The sequence below is a fragment of the Cynocephalus volans genome, chromosome 10, assembly GCF_027409185.1.
Source record: "Cynocephalus volans isolate mCynVol1 chromosome 10, mCynVol1.pri, whole genome shotgun sequence".
Taxonomy (NCBI): domain Eukaryota; kingdom Metazoa; phylum Chordata; class Mammalia; order Dermoptera; family Cynocephalidae; genus Cynocephalus; species Cynocephalus volans.
Window position 1 is genome coordinate 101,965,430 of NC_084469.1, and position 27,314 is coordinate 101,992,743.

The 27,314-nt window shown below is 39.0% G+C and overlaps 1 protein-coding gene and 1 pseudogene across 1 annotated transcript; one reads left to right on the top strand and one right to left on the bottom strand.

The window, feature by feature from the left end:
• Window positions 1–1,051: 1,051 nt before the first annotated feature.
• ZNF699 (zinc finger protein 699) lies at window positions 1,052–19,260 on the bottom strand. The gene is made up of 7 exons (XM_063109513.1): window positions 19,223–19,260; window positions 18,805–18,894; window positions 15,279–15,331; window positions 13,458–13,591; window positions 10,369–10,431; window positions 8,111–9,571; window positions 1,052–2,018 (listed from the first exon to the last, which is right to left on the bottom strand). The coding sequence occupies exons 3-6, from the start codon at window positions 15,324–15,326 to the stop codon at window positions 8,113–8,115; spliced, it is 1,704 nt and encodes a 567-aa protein (XP_062965583.1). The 5' UTR covers window positions 15,327–15,331; window positions 18,805–18,894; window positions 19,223–19,260; the 3' UTR covers window positions 1,052–2,018; window positions 8,111–8,112.
• On the top strand, window positions 3,530–5,435 carry LOC134387576 (phosphatidylinositol 3,4,5-trisphosphate 3-phosphatase TPTE2-like; annotated as a pseudogene).
• Window positions 19,261–27,314: the final 8,054 nt, after the last annotated feature.

Below are 27,314 nucleotides of genomic sequence, written 5' to 3' on the forward strand. Positions count from 1 at the left end.
CAGGGTTTAATGGTTGACCTTATAGGTACTTCTGGCTCTCCGGAGACCTGGTAGATCTGGATTGTGTAGAAACTCTGATCTGGGCCTGAGTTTTTTTATCAAACTGCACCCCATGCAAGTCTGCATTCACAACCAGTCTCCTCTGAGTGGTCCTGTGCTGATCAGGGGGCAGATTGGCTGTCCTTCCTGAGTCCCAGTGTTCTCCTGGTGGGTCTGTTTCCCCCACTGCCCATGTTCCAAACACTTCCCTTGGGACAGGACCTGCACCGGTCCCTTGCAATGACTCATCCACCTCTGAATGGCTCCCTTTTTTCAGTTGTTCTGGCTCCACGCTCCTGCGTAGGTCCACAGGAACCGTATGAGTGGTCTTGCTGTCCTAGGGGCCACCAAGGCCCTCTTCTCCTCTGCCACCTCCAAATAACTCCATCTGAAGGGCACAGCTGCAGCTTCTGCTGACTCCTGCTCCATGCACTCTGCAGGTGGAGCCTTAAAGCAGCTGTGGCCCAAATGCTCAGAGCAGTTTTTCTCTCTCTCATCGTGGTTTCTCCCACCTTTACGAACTCCGTAGGTCTCTCCTCCTCTTCGCCTGAGTTCCAGCGGCCCCAGCTTGGCTGATGTTACATTTTTATAGTTGTAAATTCATTGATTTGTGGGAGAGAGTGACACTGGGGACCATCTATTCTGCCATCTTGACCAGAACTCTGACACAAATAATTTTCAAATGTAGCATATTGAATCTAGCAAAATGAAAAGACTAATAGGCTAAGATACCATGTCCAAAGTATGGTTTATTTCAGGAATAAATGTTGTTTTATCATTTAAAAATTAAGGAATGTATAATTCATCATATTAGTAGACAAGGATTTTTTTTAAGGATGCTGATACATGCAGAAAAGGCACTAGATTAAATCCAATATACATTCATGACTGTTTTTTAAAAAAACCTGACAACCCAGGAGTAAAACAATTCCATTAATCTGACAAACACTTTTAAACACTTAAAAGTATCTAATAAACACTTACAGATAGCATTATACTTAGCAGTGAAATATTGAACACTTTTTCCTAAGTTCAGGAACAAGGCAAAGATGTTCATTTTCATCATTTCCATTCATTACTCTAAAGAAATGCAGTAGTCCCTCCTTATCCACAGTTTTGTTTTCCACAGTTTGTTATCTGCTGTCAAGTGCCATCCAAAAATATTAAATGAAAAATTCCAGAAATAAACAATTCATGTATTTAAAATTGCATGCCATTCTGAGTAGCATGATGAAATCTCTTGTCATCCCATTCTGTCCTGATCAGGATGTGAATCATTTCATTGTCCAGCATCTCCACACTCTATACACTATCCACCCATTAGTCATTTAGTAGCCGTCTTAGTGATCAGATCAACTGTCACAGTACTGGACTGCTTGTGTTCAAGTAATTCTTGTTTTATTTAATAAAGGCCTCAAAGCACAGGAGTTGTGAGGCTGGCATATAGTTAAAATTATTTTATTTTGTTATAAGTTATTGTTAATTTCTTACTGTGGTTAATTTACAAGTTAAACTTTATCATAGTTATGCGTGTAAAGACAGTCTCTAACTTACAGTGGTTCTACTTATGATTTTTTTGACTTTATGACAGTTCGAAGGCCATACACATGTACAATACTCCCTCATGATGCTGGGTGGCAGCAGCAAGCCACAGCTCCCAGTCAGCCACTCAATCATGAGAGTAAACAACCAATACTTTGCAGAGCACTGTGTTGCCAGATCATTTTGCCCAAATGTGGGCTAACGTAAGTGTTCTGAACACATTTAAGGTAGGCTAGGCTATGAAGTTTGGAGGATGTATAATTGCATTTTCAACTTATGATATTTTCAACTTATGATGGGTTTATTGGAAAGTAACCCTGTTTTAAATCAAGGAGCATCTGTATAGAAAACAACAGTACATACAGAGTTCAGTATCCATGGTTTCAGGCATCCACTGGGGGTCTTCAAATGTATGCCCTGCAGATAAGGGGGGACTACTGTAAGGCAAGAAAAATGAGTAAATGATAAAGTTTAGAAATTAACTTTCTTTTATTGGTATCGACAAGATTATACTTATATAGAGAGAAAATACAAAATAACCCACAAACTATTTGAATAAATAATTGAATTCATAAATGTCACTGGCTATGAGGTCAATGTACAAAAAGATATTGTAATTCTATGTACTAACAAAAAAACTGAAAAACAAGTAATAAATATTTACAAAGCAAAATATACCACATGCCTAGAAATAAATTAAACAAAGGTATTCAAAACCTCTAAAACCAAAACTATAAAACACTGTTGAGAAAAGTTAAAAAGACCTAGGTAAATGGACAATTGTACCATGTTCATCAATTAGAAGATTCATTGTAATAATGTCAATTTTCCTCAGATTATTCTAAAAAATCAATGCAATTCCAAGCATAGTATCAGAAAATTTGTGAAAACTCATAGATTCTGAAATACAGAAACATAAGGAATAGACGGAATAGAGAAGACAATCTTAGATAATTAAAAAGCTGGAAAGCTCTATCCAATTTCCAAAAATACTACAAGTAACATGAATTAAGATAGTATGGTATTGATGCAAAGACAGACAAATAAACCAAGAGACAGAGCTTGCCTACCTAAGCAGAGGGGAAAGCATGGACTATTCAATAAATCTATACACACCCACCCTGTTCCTACCTCATATCATAAAAAAAATTATTTAAAACAGATCACAGACCTAAACAAAAAAGGTAAAACAAGAAAATCAAGAAGAAAACAAAACATATTCATTACCTTGGTCCATGCAAACACTTCTTAAACAAGACTCAGATCTCCAGTTATTTTTATGCTCATTAAAGGTTGAGAAGCTATCTTTAGCAATTTAAAGACATGTTAACAGATGGCACATGACCTCTCTAAAAAGATTTTTAGGAATTACCCAGCCCTGACTGAGTTCTCAGACTTCACAGTTCCCACCCACTGCTAAGATCAGAGTAAACACAAGGTGCTAGCTCAAAATATTATTACCTCTATTCTTAGAACCCACCTACCCTCTACTGCCTCCTCTCTCCTCCCCTTTCCATATGCATCACAACTGCCAGGACTCCAATTCAGTTGGTGCAGACTCTAACCACAGTTAGATGAAAATAGGTGCTCGCCCTAAACAAATCAGAGTATTACATTCTTCTGGCCACAGGGATTGGATTATGGTGGCCAAGTGAGCCAATCAGAACCAATCAGTTTCCCTTCTGATACTTACACTGGGACTTTACAAAAAGACAATCACTCTCTTCCCCCTGCAGAAAGTAGCCTAGAAGTTCTGGGGCCTACTATGAACAGACAGCCTGCCTGGAAGAAAAGCTAACGTAATATGCAGAAATAGAAGATGCAGATAATAACCTTTAGCCCCAGGATACAGTCATGCCTGAAGCTAGTTATACCCAAGGACTTTTTAGTAATCAAACCAATAAATTCCCTTTACAGCTTACAAAAATAGAGTGGGTCCCCTGCCAACATGGCTGCCACTCCCACCCTGTCATGGTTTCCGTTTTGTTCCAAGGCAGGTGGGGATGGGGGCAGTGGACAGATCAGCCAGGATCAGGAAGGGGGTGCTGTTCCAGAGGCCAGCCAGGAGTGTGTTGCTAATCCTGGGTCAGTTGCTAATCCTGCGGCAAGGAAGGGCATAACCCCACAGGCCACGTTATCTCGAGATTAACTGTTGATTAAATTCAACCAGTAAACAATATCATGCAGAAATTAAAGTGGAACCCTTTATGTCTCTGGTTGGTATGCCGTAGAAGTAACAAAGTTATGGATGCTTCCACAGCATCTGCAGAATCCTTTGGCAATGACAGTAATGGCACTGATCCAAATGAATTATCATCAGAAATCTGTGATGGAGCCAACAATGAAAGCCAAATAGAACAACTCCCCAGGTCCCATGATGGCAATGAAGACACTGACTCTCTCCTTATGATACATCAGGACAACTTGCCAGGCTAGATAATGGTGATGATGGCTTTGATTCTTCATATGACAGCAAGCGAAAGAAACTTGCATGTGCAATTTTATCATCCTTTGCATTCAGAATCCTTGGAATTGTATCGGGTGTTAAGGATATGTTGCTTAACACTATAAATATGATTAGTAATGGTGCCATAAATGAAAACCCTTGTTTGTATCATTTCGTCAGTTTTATAATTTCATTATTCTTTCCTATGGGTATTCTACTTATAGGTAGAAGGGATAAAAACATACTTTTCAGACATGCAGACCACTTTGGATTCTGCAATTACAGTGGGCACTTTGCAAGTCGACAGCTTTAATAGTCTGTATAATTTTAATTCTCCTGGAGATTCCCCCACATCAGCCATTTTATTACGCCTTTTGCATACTACCATTTTGCTGAGTTTTCCACCTGACAAACCAGATGAGACACCTTGCAAAGCAGACCAGAAGGCAGGTTTCCAGAAACAGAAGATGGTATAGGAGGGATGGATTTGACCTGGACCTCACCTACATTACTGGGAACATTATAGTAATGTCATTTCCATCTGCTGGGAAGGAATCTATGTATAGGAACCCAATAAAGGAAGTTGTATGATACCTGGATACTAAGCACCCAAAGCACTATTGAGTCTACAGCCTATGCAGTGAAAGAGCTTATGATCCAAAGCACTTCCAGTATAGGATCCATAGTCTTGATTGATCATTGCAATGTCCCCTCTGTGTGAGATGGTGGCATTCTCCAAGGAAGTAGATGAGTGGCTGTCTCAAGATAATGAAAACATTGTAGTGATTCACTGTAAGGAAGGTGAAGGAAGAACTGGAACTATGGTTTGTGCCTGCCTTATTTCCAGTGGAATACTTTCAAAAACAGAGGAGAGCCTTTCTTATTTCAGAGAACGATGAACAGATAAAACCATCAGCACTGAATTTCAAGGAGTTGAAACTCCTTCTCAGAGAAGACATATGTTGGATATTTTGCAAAAGTGAAATAAATCTATGCCTGGACTCACTCCCTGAGAAAAAAAACTCTGGATAAGAAGATTTATTATTTATTCAATTGTTGGTGTTGGAAAAGGCAATGGAAGTGATCTAAAAATACAAATAATAGGCAGCAACAGCCTATCTTTTCCTGTTGTTCTTTGGGAAACTGTATATTGTATTATGCCCAAGCTAACGAAGTAACAATTCAGGTGCTTTACTGTCCAGCACTGTGTGATGATGTGAAAGTGAAATTTTTCTCTTCTGATCTTCCTAAATATTATTACAACTGCTCATTTTTCTTCTGGTTTCATACATCTTTTATAGAAGAGAACAGGTTTTATCTAAAAAGAAAAGAACTGGATAATCCTCACCAGCAAGAAACATGGAAAATTTACCATCCAGACTTTGCAGTACAGGTATCATTTTCATGAGAAAAGACCTAGTTATGTTGTAGCTGGATCTGACTGATTAAGCATAGTTCCCCGTCTAGGATAAAATCATATTACATATTTATATCTGCTACATATTTATATCTATGTTACGTATTTCCTTGCTACATATTTACAGCATATGTATATCCTTGCTGGCATACCTGTATTTATATATATGTACCTATGTTCAGAAATCTATTAAATATTAACAAGTAAAATGTCAAAAAAGTAAAACAAAATAAAAAGTTAAAAGAGAAGCCAAAGAATGGGAAATGTTACCTGTAATAAATGTATATATAATATACATATCATATTTTATATATAATATATAAAACATGGTTTATATATATGTATGCATATGTATCTAGATATGAAGATATACATACATCCAATAAAGAACAAATACCAAAAAAATCTATAACAAAAAAAACCCAACTTCAATTAAAAAAAAACAAAAGGAACCAAAAAATGGGTGAAATACTTCAAAAGAAGCCCTGATAAAGAAGATGTCCAACCAGCTAATAAGCACACAAAAAAGTACTCAAAACTATTACATATCAGGTAAATGCAAATTAAAACCAAAAACAATATCTCCATACACTCCACTGATTGGCTAAATTAGAAAGTGCTGGGCAGGTATGTGGAACAACTGGAACTTTCATGCACTGTTTTTGGGATTATTGGTAAAATCAGTATTTTTGAAAATCTGGAATACCTACCAAAACTAAACATAAAGTCTACCTTTTGATTCAGTAATCTCATCCCCATGTATACAGCATATATCAAGAGAAGTGCATAAGTCTATCAAAATATCAATTAAAAGGCAAACTAGACATTATGTTGAACAAAAGCTGCCAAACCCATAACTGTACACATTGTATTTTAACAATTATATGAAAATCAAGAACAAGCAAACCTAATCAATTGTGATGAGACAAAATTGTGGTTGTCCCTGTGGAGTAATTATTGAGAAGAAGAATGAACTTCCTGGAGTCCTGGAAATGTTCCACGTTTACCATGATGTATACATTTGTAAAATTTCATCAAGCTGTACACTGAAGATTAGCACACTTCATGCACACTGGTGTATGTATACCTTAATAAAACAGTAAAAAGTGATTAAAGGGAAGTGGTATAGTTACACTTTTAGATATAAAGGGGAAATACAATAGAAGGAATAAGGGTAACTAAATGTACTTGAAGTAGCTCACAGTGTTCATCTTCTCACATAAAAAAAGGGAGTAAAATCTTCCCTGTCTGAAGGTGTTAAATATAAATCTTCCACTAAAATGAGATGACACTGTGTCTGATGCTTACCTCAATTATACCTAGGATAATTTCCCTCATTGTCCACAGCCCTTCTTGCTTTTGAGATCATAGTAAGCTTGCATGGATGTCTTTCCCCATGAAGAGTTACATGATGGGACTGGACTATGAACAGGACAGCAATCCTGCCCCAAACTGGGGCCAACTCTAATAAGGCAGTGGATGTGCCAGAAGGACTGCAATATCAGCAAAATAACAATGCCAGAACTTGCCAGAAAATCCAAGAAGCTGTGTATGGCCATGATCAAAGAGCCTATGAGATGTCTATGAAGCTGCTGACTATGAGGAAGCTGATGTCAAAGACTTAATGTTCAGTTTTAAGCAAGTATTGCTCAGTGGGACCAATAATCAGGTAACTGAGCTGAAAACTGGAGCCTGCCAGGCCCCTACACATGTCTCCCTGTCTGACAGCCTCACTAAAAGGAGAATAATGGTTTCTTCCCTTATGCTTTCCAAATCTCATGCAAACTCTTATTTTAGACAACTCTAACCTAAAACTGGAAAAAGTGATTTAATAAATGTAGTCCCCAGCCATATCCAAGTTAATATAATTTGTAAACTCAAAATATTGGGTCCAATTCCCAGCCATGAGCAAGAACAAAGAACAAAATATAAAAATAGGATATCAGATGAGACAATCCTCCTATAAGACCTTTGCACTTATTAATTTCTTCTGAAATCACTTATTAGACATGAAAAGCTTTTAATAAAAACTGATAATCTCAAAAACTGTAGATTCTCTTAGTTAAAAAGAAGGGGAAGAAAAATATTACATACGCCATTTCCAGTACCTGCCATGCTAGACCAAAAAGAAGATATCAACAAAAGCAAAGTATTGATATTACAATGACTACACACTTAGAAAGCAATGAGCATTAACTAGAAACCAACTAAAAAATAAAGACCACCCCTGCCTACCAATGAAAAATTTACTTCAAATCCTCCATGGATCCAAAAGACTTTGTAATGGAAGTAACAGTCACATCAGAACCAAAATCAAAACACTTCATACTAAAAAGTATATGGCTAGTGCTGAGAATGTAAATATCACCTTAAGAATGTAAGTATCAGGAAACACTGGAGATTAATGAGCCAGCAATCCTCTTTGAGGATGAGGCACTAATCTTCATTTCTAGTATAAATTTTCTGATACACAAAAAGTGATGTTCATGAAGGTTTAACCAAATGGTTTACATAGACAGGGCTTCCCTCAGGTGTCCTCAAGTCTTCCCAAAAAAATGAGCTACAATTTCCTACTTTCTTACATTCATAGGGTGTCTCCACAGTATAAGAACGCACAAGTTGCCAAAGATTTGAAGAACGTTTGCAGACATCCTCATATTCCTTACCTCTATATGTTTTCTCTAGAGTGAGTTTTTACATGTCTTCGAAAGTAGGCAGGACAAACAAAGGCTTTCCCACATTCCTTACATTCATATGGTTTCTCTCCAGTGTGGCTTCTCACATGTCTTCGAAAGGATGAGGGACAACTGAAGGCTTTTCCACATTCCAGACATTCAAAGGGTTTCTCTCCAGTGTGCATTCTTGCATGTACAGTAAGGTATGAAGAATGACGAAATGCTTTCCCACATTCCTTACATTCATAGGGTTTTTCCCCCGTGTGCGTTCTCATGTGTATCCTAAGGGCTGAGGGATAAATAAAGGCTTTCCCACATTTCTTACATTCATAAGGTTTCTCTCCAGTGTGAGTTCTTATATGTACTGTAAGGTGGGAGGAACTAATAAAGGCTTTTCCACATTCCTTACATTCATAGGGCTTCTCTCCACTATGAGTTCTTAAGTGTTCAGTAAGGGATGAGGAACGACTAAAGGCCTTCCCACACTCCTTACATTCATATTGTATCTTTCCAGTGTGATCTCTCACATGTGCTCTGAAGGATGAGGGACAACTAAAGGCCTTCCCACATTCTTTACATTCATAGGGTTTCTCTCTACTTTGATTTTTCACATGTGTATTAAGGGAAGTAGGAAGATAGAAGGCTTTTCCACATTCCAGACATTCATAGGGTTTCTCTCCAGTGTGTTTTCTCATATGGATACTTAAGGAGGAGGGGCAATTATAGGCTTTCCCACATTCCTTACATTTATAGGGTTTCTCTCCAGTATGTGTTCTCACATGTACAGTGAGTTTTGAGGACTCACTGAAGGCTTTCCCACACTCTTTACATTCATAAGGCTTCTCTCCAGTGTGAATTCTTATGTGTATAATAAGGTGAGAGGAAGAACTAAAGGCTTTTCCACATTCTTTACATTCATATGGCTTATCTCCACTATGAATTCTTTTGTGTTTGGATAGTGAGGAGGAACAACTAAAGGCCTTCCCACATTCCTTACATTCATAAGGCTTATCTCCACTATGAATTCTTTTGTGCTCTGTGAGAGATGAAGAACAACTAAAAGTTTTCCCACATTCTTTACACTCATAGTTTGTCCTTCCAATGTGAATCTTCATATGTGCCCTAAAGAATGAGGAACAATTGAAGGCTTTGGCACATTCCTTACATTCATAGGGTTTCTCTTCAGTGGGAGTCTTCAAATGCTTCTTAAAACAAGCAAGAAAATAAAAAGCCTTCCCACATTCTTTACACTGATAGGGTTTGCTTCCGGTATGAGACTTGATGTGATTCTTAAGGGATGAATGATCCATGAAGGCCTTTCCACACTCATGGCATTCATAGGATTTTACTTCAGTAGTTCTCTCAAGCATATTAACCTTTGAAATTTGGCTAAAGGTTTGTCCACGTTGATTTTCTTCATTACATTCATACACATTCTCCAGCATATGACTTCTTTTAAAAATAAAAGGCATATTATTAGCAAAAAAATTTTACCATTTTCAGTGAATATGTATGTTTTCTACCCTTTCAAGTTACAAGCCAAAAGTTCTCAGAGGGTTCTACCATAGGCGATACCATCACCAAGTTTAGTGGATTGAATTATGTCCCCCCAAAACTCATTGATGCTTGAATTGTGTCTCCCAAGTTTTACGTATTAGGAATTTAGCCCCTACTGTGACTGTAAAGAGGGTGGGAAATCCTATTATGGTAATTGTAAGGTGGGGCCTTAAAGAGGTAATTGGGTTGTAGGACCGTGCAGTAGTGAATAGATTAAAAATAGTGGTCAGGGGCGTGATTCTGAGGGCTTTAAAAGAATAGGAGAGTCTTTCTCTCTCTCTCTGTTCTCTCTGCTTCCACCATCTTGCAATGTGAGACCCCTGGGTCACTGTCGCCACCACCAGATGGACTTTGGACTTCCTAGCCTCAGAAACTGTAAGCAGTAAATTTCATTTTCTTTTTAAATCACCCAGTTTCAGGTATTCTGTTATAAGCAACATAAACTGACTAATACACTGAGTTTTTGACTTATGGGATTTTTTCTAATAATTGTTTACAATTGAATTAAGTGTCAAACATTCAACATCTAAGTCCCATTTGTGGAAAAAATATTTCATGAAAATTCTTTGTGAAATCACAATTTTGACTTAAGTTTATATATATATAATATATATATATATGTTTGTTAAGTTCCTTGACATCTTAAGATTCCCTACTGAGGCACTACTTTCTGTTACGTGAAAGGCACTCACCTCAAATGTCTCTCATTGATTTTGTTCTGATGTTCAACACTATGGTATTCCCCGTTTTCCCATAAAATAGAGGACCAGGAATCATTCCTTTTGAATCTTACTATTTTCTGTTCATTGTATATATTTTCTCCATAAACGTCTTGCAGAGCAACTGATTCACTAGTTTTGAGTTGAATCTCAAAACCTGAAACAAAAAAATCAAGGCACTTGTGAGCAAAGGACTTTCAGCAGTGCGGCTATTTCAGAACTTTGGTATTAACAGGCACAAGGGTCAAATGGAAAGCAATTAACTAAGAAATAATTTGGTGAAGATTGAGACTGATGGTAACATACACAGGATATTATTAGGAGAGCAAAACAGAAAGAAACGGGATAAAATGCAAATGACCAAACACTAACTTACAAATGGTTAATATAGAAGGTCTTTGCACCAAGAACAAAGAAAAGTATGAGAGGATTAATAAAAAGTCAATATAGCAATCTACAGCATCTGTGGAAGATCAGCCTCCTCAGACAAAACAATATCTTGTTTTTATCTGATGTTTTCAAGTGTAATATCCCACAACCAGGACAGTTTCTCCCAAAGATTCTTGCCTTCCTGGTGCTCCCCCATACAGATGCCCTGAGTAAGTCTTCTCTCGACTGTTTCCAGGTCCTCCTGTTGTTCCCACTGGAAGATCACATGGGATGTATCTAGAGGGTACCCTGACATGCAGAAAGGCATATTGTGAGAGACAAGTATGAAGAACCACAAACATTTCTTCCAGACAGGGCTAAAACTTTGGTTTTCTGATACTCTAAAGATGGACAAGTGTGAGTTTAACTGCAACAAAATGTTTGTGAAATTCATTTTTTAAAAAGTGGCCAGGGAAGACGGGGGTGGGGAGTAGCCTCTGACATCCAGAACTGATCTGATCTGACGTTCACACCTAAACTTCAATATTATTACAACATAGTCTTATACTCACAGCCGGGATATTTTGTTCTCCAGTTGAACATAAATAATCTTACAAAACACCAACTTTGGACAAAGTTACTCTGAGACCATAATAAAATGAAACAAAACAAGGTTACTTCATAATTTTGTCTAAGGACAGACAAAACAAAGGCACCATGCCACCACAAAATACTCAGTAATAGAATTGCCCCTGCTTTCTGTCAGCATCCAATCTAAAGTGACCACCTGTGTACTAGTTAAAATAATATTCCCCCAAAAAAATCATGTTCAAATAGACCAACAGAACAGAAGAGAGCACAGAAACAAATCTACATAAATACAGTCAACTGATCTTTGACAAAAGAACAAAAGCAATACAATGGAGAAAAGACAGTCTTTTCCACAAATGGTATGGAACAAGTGGACATCCACATGCAAAAAATAAATGAATCTAGACACAGACCTTATACCCTTCACAAAAATTAATCCAAAATGGATCACAGACCTAAATGTGAAACACAAAACTAGAAAAGACCTAGAAGATAACAGAACAAAATCTAAATGTCCTTGTGTTTAGCAATGACTTTTCAGATACAACACTAAAAACATTATCCACGAAACAAAGAATTGATAAGGTGGACTTCAATTCTTTACAAGGCTCCAGCCTTGTAAATACTTGCAAAAGACATACCTGATAAAGGACTGTTATCTAAAATATGCAAGGAACTCTTAAAACTCAACAATAAGAAAACAACCCAATAAAAAAATGGGCCAAAGACCTTGAGATATACCTCACCAAAGAAGATAAACAGATGGCAAATAAGCATATGAAAAGATGCTTTACATCATATGTCATCAGGAAAATGCAAATTAAAATGAAACAACACTACACAGCTATTAGAACAACCAAAATCCAGAACACTGACAACACCAAATACTGGTGAGGATGTGGAGCAACATGAATTATCATTCATTGCTGGTGAGAATATGAAATGATACAATCACTTTGGAAGTCAGTGTGGTATAAAATTTAATTTAATTTATAAAATTAAATATACTCTTACCAAATGATCCAGCAACTGAATTGTGCTCCTTGGTATTTACTCAAAGGAGTTGAAAAGTTACGTCCACTCAAAAACCTGCACATGTTACAACAGCTTTATTCATAATTGCCAAATTTGGAAGCAACCAAGCTTTCCTCCAGTAGGTGAATGGATAAACTGTGGCACGCCCACACAATAAAGCATTATTTTGCACTAAAAAGAAATGAGCTATGAAGTTATTAAAAGGCATGGGGGGAACTCAAATGAACATTACTATGTGAAAGAAACCAGTTTGAAAAGGCTATATACTGCATGATTCCAACTGTATGACATTCTGCAAAAGGCAAAACTATGGAGACAGTAAAAAGATCAGTGGCTGCCATGGTTAGGAGGGAGAGAGGGATGAATAGGAGGAACGCAGAGGATTTTTAGGCCAGTGAAATTACTCTGTATGATATTATAATGGTGGATACATGTCATTATACATTTGTCCAAATCCATAGAATGTACAACACCAAAAGTGAACCCTAATGTAAACTATGTACGCTGGGTGATAATGACATGACAATGTAGGTTCATCAGTTGTAACAAATATACCTCTCTGGTGGGGGATGTTGATAGTGGAGGAGGCTATGCATGTACGGAGGTTGGGAATACACTGGGAATCTTTGTACCTTCCACTCAATTTTGCTGTGAACTTGAAACTGCCTTAATAAACAAATAAATAAATACATAAATACAATAACCTATTAAAAAATAAAATTTAAAAAAAATATTCACTGTAAAATAAGCCCCAAGTATACACGTGTACCTGGTTGTCTCTGAGTAAAGGGCAAACCACAAACCTTCCTGTGCCCCAAAGTGACCCCTAAAGTCTGTGCCAATCCTGTCAACACTTAATAAGCCTCAAGGCTTTCAACCACAGAAAAGGTCAGTTAGATACATGTTTAGTTTCATGGTGAAGCCATTAAATTATAAACTTTTTAGGGTCCGTGACCATGTCTGTCTTATTTACCAACATATTCTCATTCCTTAGCCCAAATCCTAGAACAAGGTCAATTAGGGAGGTAAAATTGTTTACTGAACCACCACATGAAAGAATGCTGCCATTCTTACCCAGTGAGGCCAGGTTCCGGAAGTTTTCCAGCATCACATCTTTGTAGAGGTTCCTTTGAGCAAGATCCAGCAAAGCCCACTCCTCCTGGGTAAAGTCCACAGCCACATCCTCAAAGACCACTGAGTCCTAAAACATCCCACAAATTCTGTTCAGAAAGGTATAACTCCACCAATGTATGCATGAGTATGGATGAGACTGACAAAATTGGGGAACTGAGAGTCAATTCGAAAGAAGTTCAGAAAATTCTATGGTCTCCCAACATCTACTCTAGGACTCAGTCATCAGATCTCTTTCCCTCTCTACCCACACATACTTCCTGACTGATCAAATCCTGTCCCATAGATATAACTTTTAAAACACTACATTTATGTCTCCACAGTCTAATGGTAATGATAGGAAAAACCAAACTATTTTTCCTATTCTCTTACACAGTCACCCAATATAGCACAAAACAATTCTGACACCAGATGTGTGGAAATTCCCCACACACCAAGCAATTCTCCAGCAGACACCAGCTGGGTCTTACAATTCAATCCTGACACTATCTACCTGGAGATAACATCAGATTCCACAGGTTAAGGACTCAGTCCCACAAAACTGCCCTCCTTTTCAGACACCAATCACAAATAGGCTGTCACCTATACTTCTGACCAACTGACTATAAGTTGGGGGTCCTACTACCACCTCCTTGGGTTCAATTAATTTGCTGGGACAGCTCGCAGAAGTCACAGAAACGCTTATTTATGTTTATTGGTTTATTATAAAGAATATTACAAAGTATTCAAATAAGCAACCAGTTGAAGAGATAAAACAAGGTATGGTGGGAGAGTGTGGAGCTTCCATGCCTTCTCCCAGCGTGTCACCCTCCGTGTTCAGCTATCCAGGAGCTCTCTGAACCTAGTACTTCTGGATTTTTATAGAACTGATGAACTTATAGAACTGACCAACTTAACCTTCGGTTCCTCTCCCAACCCCAGAGGCTGGTGTTGGATGGAAAGCTGTAACCCTCTAATCATGCCTTGGTCTTCCCTGTGACCAGCCCCTATCCTGAGGCTATCTAAGGGCTGACTGACCAGCAGTCATCTCATTAGCATACAAAAGGCACTCTTATCACTCCAGAGATTCCAAGGATTTTAGGAGCCCTGTGACAGGAAACTAGACAAAGACCAAATGTATGTTCTACAACATTACAGAGGGTAACCAATCCCAGTCTTAAAAGGGTCCATAACAGTCCACAGCACATTGCACAAATGAGAGAAAAGCTCTAGAAATGAAATAATTTTCACATTGACCATCAATTCCTTGTTAAAGAAACAAATTTCACTTGCTACCTTATTCTCACCTAAGCAATCAACACAACATGCAACACCAGGTCAAATCTGGACAAGGTTTTAATGAATAAAAAACACACTGAGGGTATGAGACCTTTTCCTTTTTCTCCCTTTGCAAACCCGAGAAGCCCAGGAGACTGAACAACTTTCAAGCCAGTCCACAGCTGGCCATTATTTTCTTGTATTCTAGGCCAGGCATCTGTAAACTATAAGGCATGGGCTAAATCCGGCCTGTCACCTGTTTGTGTAAATAAAGTTTTATTGGAACAAAATAAAACATGTGTTTATGTACTGTCTATTGCTACTTTTGCACTAAAATGGCAGAGCTGAGTTGCAACAGAGGCTCTATGACCTTCAAAGCCTAAAATACTTACTATGAGATCCAATACAGAAACAGATTGCTGACCTGTGCTCTAAAACAATTAGAAGGAAACTTGGTGGAATGGAAATACTCTTTTGGAGAATTATTACATTTTACTTACCTGCATCTTATTTTTCTGTAACTCAGAAGCCATTCTTTCTTCCTCCATGTCCCCTTCATGAAAAAGCAGGATGTTGACAAGTTAGAGGTAAGGCAGAAGACGACATGAGAATCTGGATCCCCACACAATTCCCACACTCATAAGCCTGGTTGTTGCAGAACATTAATTATGAGTGACAACTCCCCTCAAAACACACCCACAAACATACATACAAACCCCCCCTCCCACCAGGAACCCAAATAAACATAAACTGATCTTTTACAAAGGTGGAGCAATTTTATCTCCCCTAGAGCGAGAAAACAAGCTCTGATCCTCAATGATCATAAAGCAGAGGTGAAGAGTGCCTTTTTGTAAGATAACTCAAGCCTAAAAAAGTTAGGCTGTAGGGCCAGCCCGTGGCTCACTTCAGAGAGGGTGGTGCTGACAACACCAAGTCAAGGGTTAAGATACTCTTACCAGACATCTTTCAAAAAAAAAAAAAGTTAGGCTGCCAATCTGCCCATGATAACAAAAAGCATAAAATGTGTCAAGCAGTGTCTTCAACCATAAGTATATATATGTTCCCTGTCTCAAAGAAAGCACTGATTTATACACCATGTCTCTGGGGGCTCCATTCCCAATATTTCTTTCTTCTGCACCCCTTGGCAGACTAACAAGCATTACTGCTCAGCTCCTGACCACTGCCCCCACACCCATGAGCTGTAGGGTTCCCCAAAACCTGTTTCTGAGAAACAACATCAATCCATTGAGTTCCACATGTAGGAGGCAGACAAGACGGCTATGCTGTGATTCACATGCTAAATTTGCCTGTGCAGTACAGTAGTAGCAGAATAAGAATACCTGACCTGTGTCATCCTGGAAAGTGGTATCTGCAGCACTAGTTCACAAATTTCAAACAAAAATTCAACAGTTCCTTCCACTGCAGCTGAACAAGTAGCATATTTAAAAGCCAATAAAAAGTTGTAACATTCTTTACTATATTAATAACAATAAGTGTCATTTGAGCAACTATGATGATGTGAGAATGATTTGCAAAGAGATGTCCATATGTTAGATAACACCATTTACTTCTCACAGAAAATCTGCAAATCAGATATTATTACAACCAGCTAATAGTTGAGAAATCTTAGAAAGAGTTAATTATCCACATGCTCAATATTACCCAATTAGAAAGTTGCTGAGACAGAGCATGAATGAAAGTCTATTTGTCTTCAAAGCCTAAATGCCCTATAAGTACACTTCTGAATACAATATAGTTGTTATTAATTAAGGCCCTTACTCTCTTACATCACCAGGATTTAGCCTAGAACCCTGTTGGGTTAAGAGTAAACAAATGAAGTGTTCTATTCAGATGTGCTGTCTTTGAACCCCTTCTCCTGACTAAGCCCTACGTCTCAAGCAAGTATGCCTCCTCCCTTGAGGACCTTACCTACTGCTCCTTCATTTCACATTTACTTAAGTAATATTTACCCTGATCCTACTACATGCTGTCAGTCACAGAGAATAAAGCACTGAACAAAATAGAAAAATCCTGAAGCACATGGATGTTACACTATTTGCAGGGAGGACAATAAATAATCAAAATATATCAGGTGGTGGTACATGCTACATAAAAATGCAGCACATTATAGGGATGAGACACACATTTATCTTTAGCGTGTCAGGACTGGTTATGTGGCAGGGTAGAAGCAGAAAACTAAAATAACTGTTTTAGATAACACTGGAAATGCACAACTGGTTTAGTGTATCTATATAATTATATGCATCAACAACTAGCAGGGAGAAAAAAAAATAATGGTCTAACCATTGATTTATAAGGTTGAAAAAAGAAGAGCATAAACATTTAGAAAGAAAATAGGACAAAATTAATAATATTTTTTAAAAGCTAGTAAACAGAATGAGAAAAACTAAAAACATTATCCTTTGAAAACTAATGAAACTGACAATCTCAGCAATTTTAAGAGCAACAGAGCTAGACAAAAAAAGTTATTAATGAGTCATAATTACAGATGTTGCAAGGAGAATACAACAAAAATTTAAAGGAATAGATATGAAAATGTACAAGTAATGAATTTCTAGTAAACAACATAACTTTCTAGCAACGATCTAAAATAACTACGAAATCTGACTACATTCAGTCATAAAAAACATGCCCACAAATGAAACACAAGTTGCACACTGTTGTACAAGCAGGTTCACCAAATAAGTAAGGAATCCATAATTAATGTAGGTTAAAAAAAATTTTTTTTTCCTGAGTCTTTCCAAAACCAAAAGAGTACAACTCTAAAAAATATGAAAGATCTCATACACATAAGTACAAAATATATAAATATTAGTTCAGTTGAGAAATGAATAATTGAGAATAAATCACATACCAAGTTCATCTCATCCTAGGAGTGAAGGATGGTTAAAAACTGAATCATTGACTAATATAATTCACGACAATAGAAAAAGATTATATGACTCATCCCCTTAGCTAAGAACAAAACAGTGACAAATCTATTTCAAAATCCATTGGCGGCAATAATTTAGCCCACTAGAAAGACTAGAAGGGAAAAGGTTTTACTAGAAAAAATATATATATCTACAAACACCTACAGCAAACATCCTATTTAATAGTGAAATGGCAGAACAGTTCCCTCTGAGACCAGGAATAAAGAGAGGACACAAATTATATGCTATTCTCCATAGAACTAGAGATCCCGGCAAGTGCAGTAAAGAAACAAAAAGCAACGGAAAGTGCAAAGAATAAAAAGGAAAAAAGTTGAAACTGGCCGATGACCAAATTTTCTTTGTGAAATTTAAAGAATCTATAGATAAATGATTAAAATGTATCATTTTATTAATGATAAAATAAATTTGGTAAGGAGGCGTTAACAAGGTATTTAAAAATGAGTTCACTTTTGTGTATCTGAATACAACATATCAAACTGATGCTCACAGAAATTCAGATTAAACATGAATGCATAAGGAGGGGAGAGGAAGGGACGGAGTGTAGTGGGGAACCCTGAGCATTTTCTGATTGTTAGACCTGCCCCCTTCTGCGGGAGAAACTGTTTTAGAAATTTTATGCTCAACTGTCTTAATCGCAAACTCTGGCTTGCCTGTTTCCTGCACCCGCCTGTATCCATGAGTTAATAGGAGACAGCAACAATCTCCCCCACCGCCCTACGGTCTGGATGCAAATTAGGCTCCAGAGCTGACCAATGAACCGTGTCCCATAATCAGCCAATACAAATCAGCAGGGCTGCATCCCTCACTTACATAGGAGGACCTGAATGGGAACTTGGGGAAAGTTAGGGTGGGAATTTTGGCTGTATAAGACCGCCTGTTTCCTTTGTTCGGGGAGACACTAACCTAGGAGTCTTCACTCCCCAGTGCTCTCCTTGCTTGCAAGCAATAAAGAGCTGTAACGTCAAAAAGAGCTGTCAACTATTAAAAGAGCTATAAAACCAATGTTGGTCTTGGGTTCCTCTGTGCGAGCGCCTCACAACACGAGTTGAGGGAAATGTCACCCCGAGCTCACCCAACACGCCGAAATCCACAGATCAGGGGAGAGGGAAGGATGTGGAGGTTCTTGTCCCTCCGACGCGAATGGCAGAGACGCTTTTCTTTTCTGGAAAGAGACCAAAGGATGCTTTTGGAGGCTGATTAAACACGACAGTGGTTCTCCAAACTCTAGCCCGCATCACAGTCACCCCGACTGCTAGACCCAGCCCAGAGTTCCTCATTCAGTAAGTTTGGAACGAGCTGCGGCCGCTGGCAGAACTAATTAAGGGGGCGGGGGCGGCGGCAGGAGGCCCAGGGCGCCCGGTCCAGGCGGGGAGCAGCGGACGCCGCCCTTTAACGGCCTACCCCCAGGCCCAGCCCTCCGCCTCCCACAGACCCAACCTGGGGCAGAAGGGGCCAGGCAGGGTAGGGTGCTGACTGAGGCGAAAATTTACCTCAGACGCAGGAGGAGGTGCAAGTTGACATGGCGGCCGGGTCGCGCGTGCGCAGGCGCGCGCCCCTGCTTCCGGTTTCATCGCCGCTGACCGCGTAAGGGGCGGGGCCTCGGGAGGTGGGGGACTTGGGGCGGTAGGATAGAGGCGGGGGAAGCTACAGGCTGGTTCTATCCGGGAGCGGATGAGAAATGCTAGTTTTCGCAGGGTCTGGGGCTAAAGAGAGAACCAGAAGCGTAGACAGGGCTGGGGTGGGGTTAGGCCAGTATCAGGGCTGGGTCGACTGGCCCTGCAGAGTGGGACTGGGGCAAGACCAGGCCTAGGGGCGTGGCTTTTCATATTAAAGGAGGCGGGGCTAAGGGTGGGACATGGTTGAGGGGAGGGGCTAAGGTTAGGTCCTCCTATCCAGGTCCCCATGGGCCAAGAATAGGATGATCATCAATTGTTTCAGTCTATGGACTCTGGGGAAAAAAGAAAAGAATAAGGATGTTCATCGATTGCGTTTATACCTATCCTTTCCTTTCGTTAATTCTTTCCCTAGGCCTTTAATTTTCCCTTTCATTGTTTTATTGATTACTGCCGGTGGAGAGGAAAGCCACTGACAATTATCTAAACAGGTCCTTTTTTACCTGGAAACCTTACTGTACTCTAATAGCTGTCGGATTATTATTTTCGTCTTCAAATATAATATTTTCTATGCATTCTTTTTTTCTTGTTCTAACTCTTAAAACTCATTTCTTTTTCTTATTGTTTGTGCAGGGCATCCTAAACTATGTTATAAGTCAGAGATAAAGTAAGAATTCTTGGTCAGTAATGGTTACCAAGGCTCCCCAGTAAGTTGTTTGCTGTAGGTTGTGGCCTTTATCAAGTTAGTAAAGTCTCTTTTTAAACCTTATTTATAAAGATTTTTAAAAGAATTTTTGATGAATGTTAGCAAATGTTTATGCATCTTTTGTGTTGATAACGTAATTTTGCTCCTTTGATTTAGTTTATATCTGGATAAAATAATTAATTTTATATACCCTAATGAGTCTATACTTTTTTAAAAGATGGTTTCTGGGTTTCCTAGTTTGCATTCCCAAACTCTACAGCATAAAAATATTATCCTAATTTTCTTCTAAATTTTATCTCTTTTTTAAAAAACGTTTACATCTTTACTCCTTGAGAATGTATTTTGGTTGTGAGGTAAAGGTCTGTTATGTAAATGAGCCACAGATAGCCTCTGTGTAGTAGTCCCTAGATAGTTCATTTCTTCACTACCAGCTCAGTTCTGTGAGCTCAAATGCCCACAAACTCAAATTTTTACAAATCTAATTGCTGTTTTTTAAATAGCCCAAACAAGCAGGTGCTTAGTGATTTAGAAACTGCCTGCTTTGTATATATGATGAAATCACACCTACCACATACCAGTCATTGATAAGAGCTCTGTGGTTAAAAGACGCCAAGCTGCAATGACTCTTCAGAGCTCTGTGAACCAGAGACTCCCGGCCATGCTGCTGAGCAATGTCACCTAGATACATATGTCCTCTCTCTGGCCCTCCTTTCCCCAAGTAGTTCCCTTGCCCTCATCCCCTTCTGCGTAGTGACCCCTGAGCTTAGCCTCTAGATAGACTCCTACTGTGAGGAACTTCCACAAATTTCTGTATATGACTGCAATGCTATTTTGTTTCTATAAATTTTGCTACTTCAGGAACCTCGTGTAAGTGGAATCATACAGTATTTACTCTTTCATGACTGGCTTATTTCATTAAGCATTATGACCTCAAGACTCATTCATGTTGTAGCATGTGTCAGAATTTCTTTCCTTTTTAATACTGAAGAAGGGCTGGCCAGTTAGTTCAGTTGGTTAGAGCACAGTACTGGTAACACCGAGGTCAAGGGTTGGATCCCCATACTGGCCAGCTCCCCACCCTCCCCTCCAAGAAATGTAAAGACTGAATAACATCCTACTGTATGCATATACCACATTTTGTTTATTCATTCATCTGTTGTTGGACACGGGTTGCTTTCACCTTTTAGCTATTGTGAATCATGCTTAAGGACAGGTTTTTATGTGAACATAAATTTTCATTCTTCTTGTGTATAAAACTAGCAGTGGGATTGCTGGGGCATATATTTAACTTTATAAGAAACTATCAATGTGTTTTTCAAGGGGCTTTACTATTTTGTATTTCCACCAGCGATGTATGATAATTCCAGTTGCTTCTGAGAGCAGACAGGCTGCTCTCCAGAGGAATCTAGCTCACTTCTGTTTGCTGCTGGCTTCAGAGGAGGATGAAGGAAATGGTTAATGGACATCTGTGGTCAGCACCCAAGGATGTGTTCACTTGGTGAATCGCATACGAGTAAACAACCAAGAAATATCAAGGATTGCAAACAATCCTTGAGAATGTTTGAAGCTGTGAGAACACTTTCTTGGGATGTTCCCAGGGGGCGCATTATAGATAACCACGTGTTTGAGAAGAGAGGTAATGGCCTTCTGCTCTTGAGAAAAATAAAACAGAATTTATGCATTAATGCTTCTCTCGCATGCACAAGCTTGCTAAATGTAATAAAAGCTGTAACAGCCGTTGGGTCGGGGCTACTCGCCTGACCCCCGCTCTTCACCTGCATCTCATCTGCTGCGTCTTCCTTCACGTCTCCGATCATTTTAATCTACATCTGGTGCCCACACGTGGGGTGCAAAAGGTAAGACACGGGAATGGATGGGACCGAGGAGGATTTTTTACTGATGGTGAATAGTTACGCCATCTCTTCAGGAAATTTAGAGTTGGGGCATAATGGGGAATTCCCCGTCAGTGTTAAGTGATTAAATGGCAGTATTGAAATCATTGTTGACTGCTTCAGGATTAAAAATTAAAGAGAAGGTTTTACTTTCATTATTACAAAAGATACAGAAACATTGCTATTGGTTTACTCCAGACAATAAGAACGAATTCGATTTAAAAATTTGGAGGCAGGTCAGTAAAGCTTTACGGAGAGCTCATCAGGCTGGAGAAGTTATATCGGCAGAGGAATGGGCAGCTTTTAACATGGTGGCTTTAGCCTTGCAACCTTTTCAGTCTGATTCAGATGATAGCAGTCAGCATCCTCAATCTGATTCAGAAAAGCCACAAAAGAAAATTCTTTTTGCACATATATATGAGACTCCTCCTGAGCCTTCTGCCCCTCCCGTGCCCAATTCACAGTCTGATGATCATTATGATTTTTCCGATGATGAGACTGAGATTCCAAAACCTGAATTAGAAATGTCTTATTCAATCTAAATCATATCCACCATTACCTAAGACCCCTGACGATCCAAAATTGGATGTTTTGGACGATCTTATTCAAAAACTGGAGGTTTGCTTACAGAATGCACAAGCTTTTCTTGTTGTACAGCAGAAATCAATCCCTCCATCTGCTTCTGCCCCTGGCATTCCACATCGTATTTTTAAATTTCCAAATTCCCCTCAAATGACAAAGGTTATGTTAGATGCTGATTCAGGGGCTCCCCAAAAGGCTCTTCCTGACATGCCTCCTAATGGATTTTTAAATTTTCCCATTTTAAGACAGGAAATGCCTCCTAATGGAGAATTTCCTAATGGATTTTTTCAAGTGCAATATGATCCTGTCAATTTTCAATATTTAAAGATACTTAAGCAGGCTGTTAGTACTTTTGGTATTACCTCCCCTTATGTTACTGGACTTTTAATGTCTTTTGCTGAGGACAATTTACTTATCCCAAAAGAGTGGGAAACGCTTGCTCGTACAACTTTAGAATCTCCTCAATACGTACAGTTTAAATCATGGTGGCGAGATGAAACAGAAAGGGTGTCTCACCTAAACGCTTATCAGCGTAATGGAGGGCCTGATGTGGAACAACTTGCAGGTACTGGTGCCTGGGCTGATCTTCAACAACAATGTCAAATGAACCCTGCTGCCCTTGCCCAATTAAAGGCAGTTTGCCTTACGGCTTGGCAGCGGATTCAAGACTCAGGACAATGCCCCCAAACTTTTGTTAAGATAATGCAAGGTCCTAATGAACCCTATACTGATTTCTTGGCTCGGCTTCATGTTGCCGTCAAAAGAGCAATTAGTAAAGAGCAAGCTCAAGCTGTTATGCTTGAGACTCTTGCATATGAAAATGCTAATGCAGACTGTAAAAGGCTAATACAACCAATCAAACAATCTGGAGGAGGTATTGATCAATTTATAAAGGTGTGTCGAGATGCTGGTTCAGCAACAGTCAATGCCAGCCTTCTTGCTGCTGTCCTCTGTTCTGGGTTACGGGCAGACAGATTAAAATGTTATAAATGTGGGAAGATGGGTCATATTAAAAAAGACTGTCACGGGCCGGCCCGTGGCTCACTCGGTAGAGTGCGGTGCTGATAACACCAAGGCCACGGGTTCGGATCCTATATAGGGATGGCCGGTTGCTCACTGGCTGAGTGTGGTGCTGACAACACCAAGCCAAGGGTTGAGATCCCCTTACCGGTCATCTTTTTTAAAATAAATAAATAAATAAATAAATAAATAAATAATAAAAAAGACTGTCATGGGCCGGCCCGTGGCTCACTCCGGAGAGTGTGGTGCTGATAACACCAAGGCCATGGGTTCGGATCCCATATAGGGATGGCCGGTTGCTCACTGGCTGAGCGTGGTGCTGACAACACCAAGTCAAGGGTTAAGATCCCCTTACCAGTCATCTTTTTTTTAAAAAAAAAAAAAAAGACTGTCATAAGGGCAATAATCCTCCTCCAATGGCACCAGCCATACCGCCTGGAGTTTGTAGACGATGTAAAAAAGGAAAACATTGGACTAACAAATGCCGATCTAAGAAAGACAGAGATGGTAACTTACCGCCCAATTTACCATCGGGAAACAGGCAAGTGGGCCCGGCTCGGGGCCCCAAGAAAAACAATACGAACTCTTTCAAGTTCCAATATCCAGTGACTCCCACCACTCAGGAAACCAATTTAAAAAGGGAGTATGCGATCTTTTTCGTGCAATGCCAGGAAGCGCTGCCCTAGATATTCCCTGCATACAGGATTTCCCACTTTCTCCTGAAGATGGCATTAAATTAATTCCTACAAATGTCTACGGCCCATTACCAAATAATTCAATGGGGTTGTTAATTGGCCGAAGTAGTTTAACTAAACAAGGTGTAACTGTGCATATTGGAGTTATTGATTCTGATTTTACTGGTCATATACAAATTATGATGTCAGCTAGCTGACCGGTTAATTTTAAAATTGGACAAAAAATTGCTCAATTGTTGCTTTTGCCCTATTTAAAAGGACAAACCAGTCCACACCTACGGGACGGTGGATTTGGAAGAACTAATGCTCATGTTTTTTGGCAGCAATTTATTAAGGACCAGAGACTGTAATTGACTGTGTCATTTAAAGATGGGACTAACTTGCAATGGCTTGTGGATACGAGCGCTGAGGTTTCTATAATTTCTTTACAACATTGGCCCCAAGCATGAAAAGCTCATCCCATTTCTACCACCTTCATAGGTGTAGGAACCTTATCGAATATTTTACAGAAAGACATACCTATAGAATGTTTTGGTCCTGAAGGACAAAAGGCCGTTCTTCAACCTTTTTGTGCTAACATCGCTATTACCCTGTGGGGGACGGAACTGTTGCACCAATGGGGCGCTATGATTACTATTCCAGCCATTTTGGAAACAGCTAAAGAGTTAATGTTTAAGGAAGGTTTTGATCCGTCTAAACCTTCCGTAACACACTTACACCCCAAAGTTTCTGTTAATCGTCAAGGTCTTGACTACACCTCTCCTTTTTAATGGGGGTCACTGTGAAGCGCCTCGCTCTGCCCATAAAACGGAAAAAAACTTCACCTATTTGGGTGGATCAGTGACCCCTGACACAAGAAAAATTGGAGGCACTTAAATTATTAGTGAAAGAACAACTTTCTCTGGGACATATTATAGAAAGTTCCAGTCCTTGGAACTCAACTGTATTTGTTATTAAGAAAAAATCTGGTAAATGGAGAATGTTGACTGATTTGAGAAAGATTAATGCTATAATGTTACCAATGGGACCTTTACAACTGGGACTTCCAAATTTAGCTTTACTTCCTCAACATTGGTCTGTTATTGTTATAGATCTTAAAGATTGTTTTTTCCACATTCCTTTGCAACCAGAGGATAGTGAAAAATTTGCTTTCACAGTCCCTGTTTTAAATAATGAAAAACCTGCTTCTAGATAGCAATGGACTGTTCTTCCACAAGGAATGATGAACAGTCCCACTATGTGCCAACATTATGTCAATCAGCCTTTGGAGATTTTACAGGTTCAATTTTCGGATTTGGAAGTTATTCATTATATGGATGATATTTTAATTGCTATGCCTCCAACTTTTTCTTGCCCAGAATTATTACAGATTATTCATGCCACACTTCAGGATTTTGGTCTTTTAATTGCGGAGGATAAGATTCAATCACAGCCTCCTTTTTCTTATTTAGGACAAAAGATTACTGAACAAATCATTATTCCCCAAAAGGTACAAATTCGAAGGGATTCATTGCAGACTTTAAATGATTTTAAGAAGTTATTGGGAAATATAAATTGGCTTCGCCCTTCATTGGGTATCCCAACATATGCCTTGCATCATTTATTTTCAACACTAGAGGGCGATCCAACCTTGGATCGCCCTCGAGTGTTCTCCCAAGAAGCAGAATCTGAGTTACGAAAATTGGAAAATATCCAACAAGCTCAACTGCAAAGAATTGCTGACTATACAAATTTATAACTTGTGATTTTTCACACACTTCATTCACCCACCGGTGTGTTACTACAACAAGATATTATTGAATGGCTTTTTCTTCCGCATAAAACTACTAAATCATTGGAAACATATATAGATAAAATTTCTGTTTTCATTACTAAAGGACGGCTCCATTTTCGTCCATTAACTGGTCAAGATCCTTGTATTATTGTACTGCCTTTGTCTCACAGAGAGATACAACCCTTATCTGCTTTGAATGTATGGTGGCAATTGGCTGTTAGTGAATTTTTATGAAGTTTTACATCTCATTATCCTTCTCATAAGATGCTCAATTTCTGCAGAGAACGTCTTGGATCCTTCCTCATTGTGTTACATTTTCTCCTATAACTAATGCAAAAACTTATTTCACAGATGCTAACAATTTTGGCCTGGCAGGATATATGGACACAGTAAACCATAAAGTCCTTCAAAGTCCTTATACTTTGGTTCAGAAAGCTGAATTATACGCTATATATTTACTTTTAATTGATGTAGGAGATATTCCTTTGAATATTCTTTCAGATTCCCAATATGCTGTCCAAGTGGTACAAACTATAGAAACTGTTACTGTTCCTTCTGATTCTAATGCATTACCCGCTTTATTTCGCTTACTGCAGCAAGTTATTCACTCCCGTTCTTCATCTCTTTTTGTTACGCACATTCACGCTCATACCAATTTGCCTGGACCGTTGAGTAAAGGCAATGCACTAATCGATACTCTTGTAGGTTCTGTTTTGCAGGCCACTGAGGCTCATTCCCATTTTCTTTGTAATGCTAGCTCTTTGCATCATGATTATCATATTTCATGGACTCAAGCCCATGCGATAGTACAACAATGCCCCATTATGTCAAAAATTAGATGCAGTTCCTTTATCGGCCGGGGCCAATGACCATGGGAATGCTCCTTTACAGCTATGGCAAGTGGATGTTACTATTGTTCCTGAATTTGGTAAACTGAAATATGTTCATATTTCTGTGGATGCTTTTTCAGGTTTTATGTGGGCAACACTGTTGGCATCTGAGTGTGCTGATGCAGTTATTTCTCATCTCTTGCAGGCCTTTGCTGTCATGGGAATTCCTATATGGTTAAAAACTGACAATGCCCTTTCATATTTATATAAAAAATGTCAGTTATTTTTCCAGGCTTATTCTATCAAACATTTTACTGGTATCCCTTGTAATAGTACAGGTCAAGCCGTTGTTGAATGGCATAATAGAACACTTAAATCTTTACTACAAAAACAAAAAGGGGGGAGACTATATGGAATCCCCAAGAGGACGAATAGCCCCAGCTCTATTTACTCATAATTTTTTGAATATA